This window comes from Cetorhinus maximus, chromosome 11 (genome assembly GCF_964194155.1).
Source record: "Cetorhinus maximus chromosome 11, sCetMax3.hap1.1, whole genome shotgun sequence".
Lineage (NCBI taxonomy): Eukaryota > Metazoa > Chordata > Chondrichthyes > Lamniformes > Cetorhinidae > Cetorhinus > Cetorhinus maximus.
Window position 1 is genome coordinate 119,578,492 of NC_135889.1, and position 15,447 is coordinate 119,593,938.

Below are 15,447 nucleotides of genomic sequence, written 5' to 3' on the forward strand. Positions count from 1 at the left end.
TGAGTGAATTTGAGAGAATCTCAAGATTTATTTGGCTCATCCCAGCTCATTCACCCAAACCAGTTTACAATGCTTCCATCACAGCATTCAACTATCTTTTAAATGTTTGCTATGTTTTTGCCTCCACTATCATAACCTGGAAGACAGATCAAGATTTGATCACTTTTTAAGAACTTCCTGACGTCAGATGCTGAGCCAACGGTTGGTTTAATATCCAAAAAGGTGTGAACATTAATCCAGTGTGCTTCACCGATCGTGTAATTTAATACTGTAATCAGTTAGTCCTCCAATTTTAACCCTGATAATTCCTCCAAGCCATTTTCCCCAACATGATTCCATTTAAACAAAATCAAAGGCCGAATATGAATCTAAGTTTTGGTTTAGATTTAGTTGTTTGTGTTTGTTTTGTAGACAGTATACTGTCAGATTCTGGTTTAAAGATTATTGCACTGCATGCCCTGAAGTGTGCACAGATTGCTGTCAATCCAGCCATCTGACAAGTCAGTGTGCACTTAACTAACACCCCAAATTTATTTTATGATCTGACAGAATTACACCTTGGTTTACTGTGTACTCAATGGCTCTATATATTAGGGAACAGGAGGTGGCGATCTGATTTCCTTATAACAGATAATCTGCACTGTTCATAGTGTAACCACATTTGTTCAAGTTGGTAATTGCAATATTTCTTCTGACAAGCACCATGCTAAACATATCGCAGCGGATTCCCAGATTCGAATTCCTGCCGGACCACAGCTGCAACAGCAGTACTGGCCCTTCAGCGGGAGCTCCATTGGTTTAGGAGGGCTAGGAAAATGGAAATTATCACACTTTACCGCACACTGAATGTTGGCTAACTATCCCTGTTGAAAAGTGAAAGGAAAGACACGATTGAGTGCGGCTCCAATAACCTCTGTCTGCACGTATATGTGAAGAATGGCTGATTGAGTGAGATGACAAAGTATGACTGGTGCCTGGAAACCATATCCCATGGAAAACTGGAGAAGGGCAGAATGCTTTAACAAGAGAAAAGGAGGAAGCATTTTTATGCATATTTTATTCTCTATTACATTTATTTTCTTACAGGAATTCATGTGTTGAAAGAATTGAGTTATAGAAGGGTTCACCTGGGACTATCTGTTCATCCTGCACATATTGTGAGTAACCTCAAATATTGTCCTTTTGCTGTCTTCTGTCTGTAAAATTTTCTTTCTTTTTATCATTTATTTGGATGATAGTGAGCTTTGTATGATGCAAGTTGATGCTATGATTTAATTGTGCGGTAATTTTGACACAGGCCAAATCACTTGAGGGGAAGTGGAGTGACAGATAAGCATCTCCAAAGGGAGGAGAAAATAGTCACCACGGGCCAATTGACTAACTCTTGGCAGTAGAAAATGTGGGATTTTAAAGGTTCAAGATCTTAACAATGTCTCTCTAAGCTATAAGATGTGCATCTGTATACTATATCCTGAATCCTCTTCTAGATTTCCTAACTTTAGACCAGGTATCTTAAAATCTGAGTCTTAAATCATGTAGGCAAGCTCCTACCAGCAAAACAGCCACTAGACGGTTCAGCCAGTTTATCTCTACTGAATGTAATAGAAGGGACCATACCCCCTGACCTTCCCCTCTCCGATGCTGAACGTTCAGTGCTCAGCAAAGGACTTAGTTTCATACCCTTACACCCTCATCTCAATGAATTTCGGGCTCGGCACGATGCTGAACTCTTCTTCCGCCGTCTTCGTCTCCGTGCTCACTTCTTTGGGCAGGAGTCCTCTCCCCGTTCGATGGATCCTTTTACCCACCTCCAGTATTCTCCCTCCACCTGGACCCCTCCCTCTGGATTCTTACCTTCTCTTGATCTTTTAATTGAGAACTGTTGACATTAGTCGTCTCAATTTCTCTGCTCCTCTCACCCACTCTAACCTGTCTGTCTCTCAACTTGCTGCACTCCGTTCTCTCAGGTCCAACCCTGATATTGTCATCAAACCCGCTGACAAGGGTGGTGCTGTTGTTGTCTGGCGCACTGACCTCTACCTCGCAGAGGCTGAGCATCAACTCGCAGACACTTCCTCCTACCTCTCCCTGGACCATGATCCCACCACTGAACATCAAGCCAATGTTTCCAGGACTGTTACTGACCTCATCTCCTCTGGAGATCTTCCTTCCACAGCTTCCAACCTGATAGTCGCCCAACCTCGGATGGCCCGCTTCTACCTCCTACCCAAAATCCACAAACAGTACTATCCCGGCAGACCGATCGTGTCAGCCTGTTCCTGCCCCACGGAACTCATTTCTTGCTATCTTGACTCCATTCTCTCTCCCCTTGTCCAGTCCCTTCCCACCTACATCCGTGATTCCTCTGACACCCTACATCATATCAACAATTTCCAGTTGCCTGGCCCCAACCGCCTCCTTTTCACCATGGACGTCCAATCCCCCACTGGGATGGTCTGATGGCTCTCCGCTTCTTCCTCGAACAGAGGCTCGAACAATCCCCATCCACCACTACTCTCCTCCGTCTGACTGAACTTGTTCTCACACTGAACAATTTCTCCTTAAACTCTTCTCATTTCCTCCAAATAAAAGGTATGGCTATGGGTACCCGCATGGGCCCCAGCTATGCCTATCTCTTTATGGGGTATGTGGAACATTCCTTGATCCAGTCCTACTCCAGCCCCCTACCACAACTCTTTCTCCGGTACATTGATGATTACTTCGGTGCTGCTTCATGTTCTCGTCTGGACCTGGAAAAATTTATTAATTTTGCTTCCAATTTCCACCCCTCCATCATTTTCACATGGTCCATCTCTGACACTTCCCTTCCCTTCCTTGACCTCTCTGTCTCAATTTCTGGTGATAGACTGTCCACCAATATCCATTACAAGCCTACCAACTCCCACAGCTACCTCGACTACAGCTCCTCACACCCCGCTTCCTGTAAGGACTCCATCCCATTCCCTCAGTTGCTTCGCCTCCGTCGCATCTGTTCTGATGATGCCACTTTCAAAAACAGTTCCTCTGACATGTCCTCCTTCTTCGTTAACCGAGGTTTTCCACCCACGGTGGTTGACAGGGCCCTTAACCGTGTCCGGCCCATCTCCCGCGCATCCGCCCTCACACCACCTTCTCCCTCCAAGAAACATGATAGTGTCCCCCTTGTCCTCACTTATCACCCCACCAGCCTCCGCATTCAAAGGATCATCCTCCGCCATTTCCGCCTACTCCAGCATGATGCCACCACCAAACACGTCTTCCCTTCACCCCCCCTGGTGGCATTCCGCAGGGATTGTTCCCTCCGGGACACCCTGGTCCACTCCTCCATCAACCCCTACACCTCAACCCCTTCCTATGGCACCTTCCCATGCAACCGCAGAAGGTGCAACACCTGCCCCTTTACTTCCCCTCTCCTCACCGTCCAAGGACCCAAACACTCCTTTCAAGTGAAGCAGCATTTCACTTGCACTTCCCTCAATTTAGTCTACTGCATTCGTTGCTCCCAATGAAGTTTCCTCTACATTGGAGAGACCAAACGCAGACCGGGTGACCACTTTGCAGAACACCTTCAGTCTGTCCGCAAGCATTACCCAGACCTCCCTGTTGCTTGCCATTTCAACACTCCACCCTGCTGTCATGCCCACATGTCCACCCTTGGCTTGCTGTATTGTTCCAGTGAAGCTCAAAGCAAACTGGAGGAACAGCCCCTCATCTTCCGACTAGGCACTTTACAGCCTTCCGGACTGAATATTGAGTTCAACAATTTTAGATCATGAACTCTCTCCTCCATCCCCACTCCCTTTCCGATTCCACCCCCCCTTTTTTTTCAATAATTTATATAGATTTTTCTTTTCCCACCTATTTCCATTATTTTTAATTGTATTTCCATCCATTGTTTTATCTCAACCTTTTAGCCTTTTTTGATTCCATCACCCCATCCCACCCCCACTAGGGCTATCTGTACCTTGCTTGTCCTGCTTTCTACCCTTAATTAGCACATTCCTCAGATAATATCACCACCTTCAACACCTCTTTGTCCTTTTGTCTGTGACATCTTTTGGTTATCTCCACCTATCACTGGCCCTTTATCCAGCTCTACCCCCCGCCAAACCAGCTTATATTTCACCTCTTTTCTATTTTTACTTAGTTCTGTTGAAGGGTCATTCGGACTCGAAATGTTAACTGTGCTCCTCTCCGCAGATGCTGCCAGACCTGCTGAGTTTTTCCAGGTATTTTTGTTTTTATAATAGAAGGCCTGTTCAGTATGAAATGCACGGTGAATGCTGGCAATACTAAGCTATTGCCTTCTCAGACCTGTGCCTTTGGTGATATGGGTTTATTGGGTTATCCTGTCTGAAGGACAGATAATTGGCCTGCATACATGTGTGTTTGACCTAGATAGCCTGGTATAGGTGTGAACCACTTTTATGTGAAGACTCTATGTTCAACCGAAACTTGGGTACTTCAGTAGTTTCACTTATGCCGAATTGCCATTCTTTGACTGAAAGCAGTTGCTTTTCATGGCTTTTGACCTTTAGGAGATGAACCTGAAAAGGAGGGTGAATCCTAATGTCTCCCCCGCAAGTATTTCTGATGAAAACCCTACAATAAAATCTGACAACACCGGTAACACAGCTTCTGAGAAAGAGCAAACGAGAGAGAAGATAGGTTAATGTTTTGCTTGTAACCATTAAACTGAACATTGAAAGTTTAACCCTACCTACCTTTCACTTCCAGAGGTTGATCTTTCACGAGGCCTCTGGAACTTCCATTTTCATTCAAATTTCCAATGTTCAGTTTTCATTTCTGCCTCAATTGGTAAGTGTGGCATCATTTGCCACTAAAACCCAAGTTGATATTCATCATTTTTAATCTTGAAGTTAATGCCTGCCTTGTAAAGATGGGGCAGAGCAAAAGTCTGGAAAAAAGCTTTAGGTGGCTTTCGTCACTCACAAGATTAAGGGGCAGTCTGATTAGGGTTTCAATTATTAACTCTTTCTGAGAGGGTGAAAGTTTTTATGTCGAGAGTCAGTAGGGAGAATAGACTAAGGATCACAAAAACAATGGGGTAAGTTGTTGTATTCAAGAGGGCCATGTGGTGAAGGATAGAACTAGAGCCAAGCTTTACATACTTTCATAAGAATTTATTTTACAGAGATGCACATTATAAACTCACACCTCCTAACTCAACAACCACAGTTTCAGTCTGTTCCTAATTTTTGGGCACAAGTTAATGCCCACTACCTGCATACAATTAAATCAATGAATATACAATTAACAAAAGTATTTTTTGCGAACACATTATGACATAGAAACACCCAAAAAATGGCTTGACAGGTTAGATGCTGAGAGGTTGCTTCCCCTTGTGGAAGGGCTTAGGACCAGAGGGCATAACCTCAGAGTTAGGGGGCACCCATTTAAAACAGAGATGAGGAATTTCTTCTGAGAGTAGCTAATCTGTGGAATTCTTTACTGCAGAGGGCTGTAGAGGCCGTTAAATCAAGGCTGCAAAAGACAGATTTTTAATCAGTAAGGAAATCAGGGATTATGGGGAAAAGGCAGGAAAGCGGAGTTGAGGATTATCAGATCAGCCATGATCTCACTGAATGGCGGAGCAGACTCAATGGGCCGAATGGCCTACTTCTGCTCCTATGTCTTATGGACAAGAAAGACTAACTGGTTCATCCAGACATGGTACTCTTCGCCCCTACCACCCATCCCTCCTCTGCAAGTCACGACATTTAATCAGAGATGCAAAAACAAGGGAAATTACTTTGGCTAATTTAGAGGTGATGGGGAAAACTTCTGGTTCTTATCTGTACAATCCCCAAAGGTAATTGAACAAGTTCCTAGAGTCTGTAGTAATAGATATCATTATACATGGCTAGTGCTCCAACTACTCTGTGTAATTAAAGATGTCTTCCACTGTCAGGAGCTTGTCTAGCTGATTTTTTTGAAGGGCTGCGGTGAATCTACACTTGCCACATGATCTGGCGTTCTGTTCCAGCGGCTGATGACTGCCAAAAAGAAGTAAAGCGGAACCAAGCTTCGTAAATTGTGATAAAATAAGAATTCCTATAAGGCAGGCAGCAACAAAAGTCAACACATTCTGGTGCATAAGCAACCTTTTATTTGCTGAATTTTACATGGGCGACTACAGTATTACATCTTAAAAAAATAAAAGAAAAATACCACCTTGAGTTCTGTTATGCGATGAAGAATTATTTACAATATTTTGCAATATGATCACCAACCAGTTTGAGAAGTTCAAGTCTCATTAAAGTGAGATTTCTGCAAGTCACTTCTGAATATAAAGGGGAATTGCAATGAAGCAGAGTTTTCATAACTAGATGTATAGGAGGGAAAATGGGAGTTTAGAAATGGTTGCATTAAAATGGAACTTGCAATTGGACGAGTTGCAAATACATGAGTATGATTATACCTGCTGGCAACTTACTCAATTCTAGATGTCTTTGTAATTTGTATTAACGCCCCCTAGTCCTTCCCTCAAGTCTCGCTTAAATACCTATCCACCCAAACAAAACTTGTTCCTTCGTTATTTTAAAGACCTGACCTGTATTACCTCGAACTTTACCCTTCCTGGAGCCTCTGTGGTGAAAACAGCCCCATCTCATTGAGCTTATCTTGCTAACAATCCTAAGACTAGGTGTTATTCAGGTAGCTCTTGTGGACCTACTATAGGGCCTCAATACCCCCAACAGGTAAAGGAACCAAAACTAGATGCAGCCATATCAAGGCCTTATAAAAGTTAAGTATTATGTTTCTAGTTTTCTACTTGACATTCGTAGTGATTCATCCTACAACCCTGTTTGCTTTCCCAAGGTTCCTTGACGCTTGTTGTGCACCTTTAGTATTTCATGTGTGTGTCCCCTGCCCCCCTTTTCTGGATTACCCCACCAGAGGAAATATTTTTTTCTCTATCCATCCCATCTAATGTTTTGTCATCTTAGATACCTGGGTTCGATCAACCCTAAACCTATATACAAAGGAATACAAGGCACATTTATGCAACCTGACTTCATAAATTAATCCTGTCATTCTGGGGAATCTGCTCTGTATATCCTGCAAGGCCAATGTATCCTTTGAGTTGCAGTGCCCAGAACTGAATTCCAGGTGGGATCTGAACAAGGCTCTGTAAAACAGAAGCATCACTTACTGCCCTTATATTCCAGCTGCTTCCAGATAAAAGCTGATCTTCCATTAGCATTTCAGTTACCTTACTACTAGCTTGTAGTGACTTATGTACGTGGGTGCTGTTATGATCCCACCTGATGTTATTATTGGACAAGTCAGATCCCAGAATGGAACCTGGCTTGATAGACCATAATTTTTTTTTCAGCAATGGAGGGTACTTACTGAGACAAATTCACAGGAGTTTGCTGTTGACTTTTTAATAAAAATAATAAAACATTCATTAAACATTCAAGAAACATTAATTATATTGCACTAGAGAATAAAAAGGTTGGAAAAATTTCAACACAGACACCAAGGCAAAAAACGATTCAAACTTAGGCTATCCCTTTTATCCCAGCAATACCCTTACAGACCCAACACTCCAGTGAAGAGGTACCACTATTTCCAAATCAAGGCTAGAGTTGGGTCAGTTCCAGTGGACCTCAGAACATTTCACTAGAAGTCCTTCCACAATTGGTACGTCCCTTGAGTTATCCAGATAAATCACTCTAACTTCACTATTACTTTAACTTTAGAGTCATACACATGAGTTCCTTAAATGCATTTCCCCAGCAGTCTGGCATCATTTCCAGCTAGATGGAGTCTTAGACCTTTTCTGCCTTCACTCTCTGATGAACCCATACCAACTGAAGTAAAATCTGCCTGTGTCCCCCTGTGTCTCTGTGGGTCTCTGTCTGATCCCCTGTTGCTAGGAAACGGCACAGCTTTTTTTCTACTTTGTTTTAACTTACCTAAACTACTAATTCCTTGGTAACCCATCTCTTCACTTCAAGAGTCATAAAACTTCATTAAAAATGTATGTATACAAACAGAGCCTGGAGACCTCCCTGCTCCATCTCAAAAAAACTATAAAATGAAACCAAACCCAGGTTTCACCTTTTCTCAACACACGAATTTTAAAAAAGTACAAATTAAAGCTATATTTTACCGCTAACACCCACAAATACAAAATATAATACAAATATAACACTTAAAACTACATCTAGTTCCTAACAACAGCCAAATCATTTTGTTCCTCCACGGTTCCTAGTTTCTCACCAGTAAGAGACCAGTCTGGTTTGTCTCTCTTGGAACCAAAATTCTTTCCCACTTGGAACTTAGTTCTTCATACTCGGTTAATCCGACTGTGTCCCTTTGTAAATTGCTGATTCTATCACTGTGTCTCTTAACTTAGTGCCAGTTGCAAACTTAGATATCCAACTCTCTACTCCTGCATCCAAATTATTGATCTATATAATGGTGAAAAGTACCTAAACTGTCTTATTTATCCCTCAATAACAATTATTTTATTATAAAGCTATTCCATCTATGTAGAGTGGGGAGCACTACTCATCATATCCTGCTAATCAAATTACATTCCCATTATCTCTACTCACCACCTAACAAGTCACAAGATTATTTCCAATTTTGCACACTTTCATGTTTGGCAATAATCTCTGCTGTATTGACTGCCCTCTTGAATCTGCAATGGCTACAGTTGATCCTCCTTGCTATAATTTCAGTTATTAATTATATTTGAGTTACCCCAGGTAAAAATGAAAATTTCAATTTTTCCTCTTGCCAGTGGCACCCACCTGGACATAATTTCACTCCAAGGCTGGACCTTAGCTTAAACGGAGAATGCAAGATAAATCCTTCCCAGAGGTAAGAGCATCACAGTGTGGATTGGAGGTAGGGAAAGCCAGCAGTTGCTAATGTTTGGAACCAAAGCTGATTTGTGCCTTGATACTTTAAAGTTTCAGTTAATATCTAATCCTTTCTTTTGAGCATATTTGGTGTAATAAAACAAACTTTGTCAGGTAAGGGTCCTCTTCAATATTTTCATTTTGTTTTGCAGTAGTGCTCATAGAGGAAAGGAATTTCATTTATGTAACTCTGTTCAAGATCTGTGGACATTCTAAATTGCTTTACAAACTTTGTGAAGAATAGTCACTGTTGTTAAATAGGAAATGTGCAGCCAACTTCCACACAGCAAACTCCAAAAACAGCAATGAGTCAAATGACCAGATGGTCTATTTTGGTGATATTGGTTGAGTAATTTTAATTGCTTCATTTCCACCTGTGCCTTTGGCTGCTCAGGCACTGAGCTCTGGAATTCCCTCCATAAATTTCTCTGTCCCTCAACCTCTCTCTCCTTTAAACCCTACCTCCTTGTTCAAGAATTTGACCATCTGCACTAATATAGCCTTATGTGACTTAGTATTAAATTTTGCTTTGACACTCCTGGGACATTTTATTACCTTAAAGCCACTGTAGAAATACGAGCAATTGTTGATAAATAGTGGCTAGGACGCTCCGAGAATGCCCCTTCCTTGCAGGGACATTCTGGGTATTTTGCGTCCACGTTAGAAGGCCTTGTTGCATTGGAGTGTCAGTCTAGATAAATTATGTTCAAAGCCTCTAGCAGGGAGGCTTGAGCCCACTGAACCTGGACCGTGCAAGAATGTTACTACAGAACTAAGACTGATGGTGTAGCTATAGAGAGGGTTATGATTTGATTTGTTTAAACCACATTACGTAAGTGCTTCGTAGCCTTACTTGGTATCCACTGATAAGTTTGCTGAAACCCAAAATGGAAATATGTTGCATAAGTAGGACACGTATTGAAGGGTGGCTGCTTTGTAAGGATCATGGGTGTCATAGATTCTTAAAGTATCCCCTGTCTAATAATTAAAGGTAAATTGGGGGGAGGGGGGGGGGGGTGACGTAGAGGCACAGAACTAAACCTGTTTAACAAGAGACCTGTTTTGTTTTATTCGCAGTCGAGAAATTATGCCAAAAAAGAAAATAACTGTGAATCAAGAACCTAATCTTACTCCACAGCAACCAGTGGAAATCCAGCAGTCACCCTGATGGCCAACAGACTACCAAAGCTGGCTCATGGAGTATTCCTCGTCATCCACCCAACACCTCTGGAAGTGATGCCTACAGCTGATTGACGATAGCTTGATCTCTCAGATTCATAAGTCTACCTCAGTTGAGGAAGAAGGCAGGCGAGGAGGGAAATGAACACTTGCCAAAAGCAGGTCTTGCTTCACTTTGTGTTTGACACAGACCCTCCTTGATTTAATTTCCTATGACACACCAGTCATTCACCACATTGTAAAACGTACACTGCATCTAAGCCTTACTGAACTGCCAAATTAAAATTTTACCAGCTTTCCACCCCCGCAGCCTTTGATGTTCAACAATCTTCATTGAAAAATCCTCTGGCTGCAAAATGCAGGATAACACCATTGCTGTCTCTCCATAGCTAACAATTTTTACAGTATGGTGAATGGCTTTACAGTTGGCGTGGGAGTATTTTATCTGCCAAACAAAATCACCCAGAAAGTGTCTGTACCCCACAAAGATATTTTAAACAGTACAGTGACCTGCAGGAACAGTTATGATAAGAAAAGTGGATATTCTCTTGTCCCTAATTTTGATTTATTAATTTTTAAAATTTATTGTTGAGACCTGGTGCACTCTTTCACAAAGTTATTTACTCCATTCCTTACCTGCTGTACTGGGCTGTGAGAATGTTTACTGCACTCCACTGACACAGTGAGTACCTTGTTAGGTTAAAGATTATCACTCTTTTATAATGAAGCCTTTGAGACCAAAAATGGAGTCTTATATTTAGGAATCGCCTTTGAAATCACTGTAACAAGATATTGCTGTAGGATGTTATGAGAGTTCAGTTCTCAAAAGAAAATATGTAAACAATTTAGCAATTCTCTAATATTTCATCTTGACTACCTTGATGTATTGGGTATCGGTGGGAATCAGTTTTTACAGATGCTGCAATGTCTTGCCTATCGGCAGAAGCAATAGGTAATTCAAGCTCTTGTATGGATGAGAACTAATGCATAATTACCCACTTGTAAGTATCCAGACCTGTTAGAGGCTTTGGTAGAGTCAAGGCAAACCAGCCTTTAGATCAGAGTTTCAGTACTTCTGGTGAAGTCCTGATCCAGATCTGTGCACTGTTGTGACATGCATACTGCTGTTGCTGAGAGGCTGATCTGCAGTGCCTGCGGTATGGCAAAGGCTGTGCTGTTAAAAGGATACTGGTGTAGGATTCCTCATCTTTCCACTGAAGATTTTGTGCATTCTGATGTGGATGTCAAACTTGATTGTTCATTTTGTGGAGATTAATTTATTTCACTCTCCACCCCTTACCGCCAAGTTTCTATGCACTTTCCCCAGGTGATTTTTGGACCTTTTCCAGGCTGATGACCAGCCCCTCTTCTCCCCACCTCTTGAGGAAGAGTCTCAGCTCTGCTCACCATCTTGACACTTTGTTGTTGCAAACTCGTGGGCATACCCACACTGCTAAGCCACTCAGCTGTTTGTTTGGAGATGAGGACGACGGAATTAACATTGAAGCTGCACTGGCGAATCTTACATTGTGTCAACCAGCCTTGTTGAAGTTTAGCTATTTCCTTCCATTTGATTCAAAGCAACAAAGTGAGGTGAAAGCTTGAAGCTGAACTTCTGATATTTTTCAAATCTACTTAGAAGTGCTTAAGTTTATTTATCATTTCCCAATAATTTAGCGCTGTGCATGTGTTGAATTAAATATTGAATTGAAACAGACAGAATTGGCACCTGATGAAGAAGTCTTGCACTGCTACCAAACTGCCAAGTTGCACATCAGAAGATTGCATCAATGGAAGAGGTCTTTAGCCTGTTGTTCAACTCCTGGATTGTTGGAAGCCTGCAAGTACAAGTACCTTGAATGAAAGTAGAAGAGGTGGCGGGAGGACAAACTGGTTGAACAACTTGAACTGAGCAATGAGTACAAACGAGCCTAATGGGGTGGAGTTACTGCCTTTTGCTTTCTGGTGCAGGTTTTTGTGACTTTATAGATGACCAGTTGAGTGCTTCATGTCCATTTTAGTTTCTCCTGTCCTGCTTCTCATCCCATTCCCTCAAAAAAAACCAAACGGGTTATACAAGGGAAGCATTTTTGTACTCAGGCTTCCAAATTTATTGGGGCGAGAACTTGGAGTTTCTTATAAATGAGCGTTGCTTGTTTTGCATCCATCTTTAACCCTTTCCTGGCTAAAGCAAAGGTAGGATCATCCTCTACAGGAATTGAAGCTCTTGAGTGAGAAAGGGTTAATGTGTCTAGCTGATGCCGTTAACTGCCCAATGATCAGTGACCATACTGGAGCACTCAAGGCGTTCTGGCACAGCTGTGCACTGGAGTTTCCTGTTGCACTAACCCTGTAACTGGTGGCCGTGTAGTGATTGCCACAAGGCTGCTCTCTCAATATTTAATTTCTCTGATGATGAAAATTCATATACTTTTTCTCCTTAAAAATCTGTCGAAAGATCACAACCATGAGCTCCTCGGCTAATTTCTACCCTAGTCTTTTGCTATGCGATAGAAGTCAAAAAGCTTTTGATCATTTTTAAATTATCTTGTGTATTCATCAATTTTGACATGTTTACAAGTTTGCTGTGAATTAGGAATGAAAGTAACTCTGACCGCCTTGAAATGATAACTGAAAGGTGATAGCTGCCTTGTGGGATTTCCGATACGCTTTATTTTAATAATGATGAACCCATTGTTGCAAGAATAATTAGTGATTCTCATCACCTAATGTCTCCCTCTTTCCCCTTAAGGTAATGGACAAAATTGCATTTGTGGTAATAATTCAAATAAATAAATTGCTTTTAAGAATATTTGTGTGCATGTTAATTAAAGTCATAGATGTCTAAAGTAATAGTGAAATATTACATTGGCTTAAACCTAGCAATTCTAGTAATGTAACTTTGAACCCACACCTACTTATACATACATATGGCTGCTTTAAATTGTATGCAGCCTATATTTGCGGCTTGCCCAGTGTCCTGTCTACTGAAAAGGACTATGTAAGAAATCCAACAAGGGCCTGCGTATCACCTGATTTAACGCATTGGTAAGGAATTGTTTACAAGACTGGCAGGGCCTGTGAATTATTGCAAGTATTTAGTCTTTGGTTTTTCCACCATGAGTTCTGTTTCTACTCGACTACATGGCCTGCCCTCCAGCACAGGCAGAGAGCTCTGGCCCCAGAGGCCAGTGTTCTAGGAAAAGCGAAGGGAATAGATGCTTTTCTCAAATTGTGATACATATTATATTGAGAAGCAATTTTATAATCATTCAAAATCTGTTTTGTGATAAACAGATATTTTTTACTGCGAATTACTTACAGAACTATGTGTATTCTGGCACAATGTTTACCTATTTCTCTAATGCCTCGGAGGGTCTGTTCAAGATCGGTTTCTAAAAATAATACGGAAACTGTTGAGGACTGCAGTCTGGGGCTGAGCAATAATTTGAGAATCCTAATAAAGATATCTTGCATTTAATGTTATGCCTTGTCTATTGCCCATTTCTTTACTATTTTCAACACCCACTGATGCATTCTGTCCTGAAGCAAATGTCGATAAACCATGTGAGAAGTGAGTGAGTTAGCTTGGATTTTGGATGGAACTTGCAGAAGCACAAAGTACAAAAGCCTTGAATAAATTCAGAGATCAAACAATAGTGAAAGTGTGGAACAAGCAGGCCGAAAAAGAAACTTAATTACGAATTAATTGACGATACGAGAAAAAGGAACTGAATCAAGAGCCCTGTAGTTGAAATAAATACAGAAAATGCTGGAAAAACTCAGCAGGTCTGACAGCATCTGTGGGGAGAGATGGTGCCTGTGAAGAGAGTTGTTTTGAGTCAACACGACTCCTCTTCAGAGCTCTGAAGGGTCATGTTGACTCAAAACATTAAGGGCAGGAATTTCCCCCCGTCGAGGGCAAAGTTGAATTGCGGGTGTGCACAGGCATGCCTCCGATCGGCAGGCCAATTAAGGCCCACCCAGTGCGACGTCTGCTCGGAAGCGCTGTACGGTGGGGGTGGGTGGGTGGGATTCCCTAAACCCGAAAGTGCGCTCTTCTGCGCCTGCGCCCAAAAGAGCACACTCATCTCCCTGGAGCTAAGTGCTGCCTTGGGGAGATCGGCTGTTCTGTCACAAATATTAAAAATAAATCCTGACATGCCCTCTCATGTGACACTGTCACATGAGTTGGGACATGTCCATAATTTAAAAAAAAACTTTAATAAAATTTTTAAAAACCTACATGAAACCTCATCCCGCCCATGGATGAGGTTTTGTGCTTTTTATAATTCCCGCCGGGGCTCCTGGCCTGCTTGCCAACCTTAAGGCTGGACAGGCAGGTCCATTAATTAGTTAAATGACTCTGTCAATGGCCTCAATTGGTACTCATCTTAAGTCAGTCTTCCCTGTCAGCTGTGGCTCAGTCCATAGCACCCTCGCCTTTGAATCAGAAGGTTGTGGGTTCATGTCCCACTCCCGGAAACCAAGAACTGCGATTGTACTCAAAAAGTTGCAATCTGTGACTGTTGATAACTCGAAAGAATTTTAGAGGTGTCAGCTGTGGCTCAGTTCATAGCACCCTCGCCTTTGAATCAGAGGGTTGTGGGTTCACGTCCCACTCCTGGAAACCAAGAACTGTGATTGTACTCGAAAGAAGTTGCAATCTGTGACTGTTGGTAACTCGAAAGAGTTTCCCTGCTGGTACTTCCCCACAAATGATTGGAGGTGTCAGCTGTGGCTCAGTTCATAGCACCCTCGCCTTTGAATCAGAGGGTTGTGGGTTCATGTCCCACTCCCGGAAACCAAGAACTGTGATTGTACTCAAAAAGAGTTGCAATCTGTGACTGTTGATAACTCGAAAGAGTTTCCGCACAAATGATGTAGGACTGATCAATAGTTACCTGGTTTCTCTCCCGTTTCCCTTTTTTAAATAATGGGAAATCTGCCATTCTCACCTGGTCTGGCCTACATGTGGACTCCAGATCTGCAGTAATATGGTTGACTCTTAAACGGCCTAACAAACCACTCAGTTGTATTAAAGCACTAAAAAGTCAATAAAAAAGAATGGAACTGTACCTAGGCACTGGAAATGGAAACTCAGCCCTGTCAACCGTTGTCCTGACTAAAATCTGGGGGCTAGTGCCAAAATTGGGAGAGCTGTCTCACAGACTAGTCAAGCAACAGCCTGACATAGTCATACTCACTGAATCATATCTTACAGATAATGTCCCAGATACCACCACCACTGTGTCTGGGCATATCCTGTCCCACCAGCAGGACAGACCCAGCAAAGGTGGCGGCACAGTGGTATACAGTCGGGAGGGAGTTGCCCTGGGAATCCTCAACATCAAGTCTGGACCCCATG

The 15,447-nt window shown here is 42.2% G+C and overlaps 1 protein-coding gene across 4 annotated transcripts in view; it reads left to right on the plus strand.

Moving 5' to 3' along the window:
- Positions 1–13,565, plus strand: part of ttll4 (tubulin tyrosine ligase-like family, member 4) — a 77,695-nt gene extending 64,130 nt beyond the window's left edge. For 3 of the 4 annotated variants that reach the window (XM_078552651.1, XM_078552654.1, XM_078552653.1), the window contains exons 17-19: positions 1,087–1,157; positions 8,780–8,859; positions 9,978–13,565. In XM_078552651.1, the coding sequence (XP_078408777.1) occupies positions 1,087–1,157; positions 8,780–8,859; positions 9,978–10,068 (242 nt within the window). In that variant the 3' untranslated portion in view covers positions 10,069–13,565. Of the gene's footprint in view, positions 1–1,086; positions 1,158–8,779; positions 8,887–9,977 lie in introns of all 4 variants that reach the window. The other variant, XM_078552652.1, reaches the window with a different exon arrangement.
- The last annotated feature ends 1,882 nt before the right edge of the window (positions 13,566–15,447 follow it).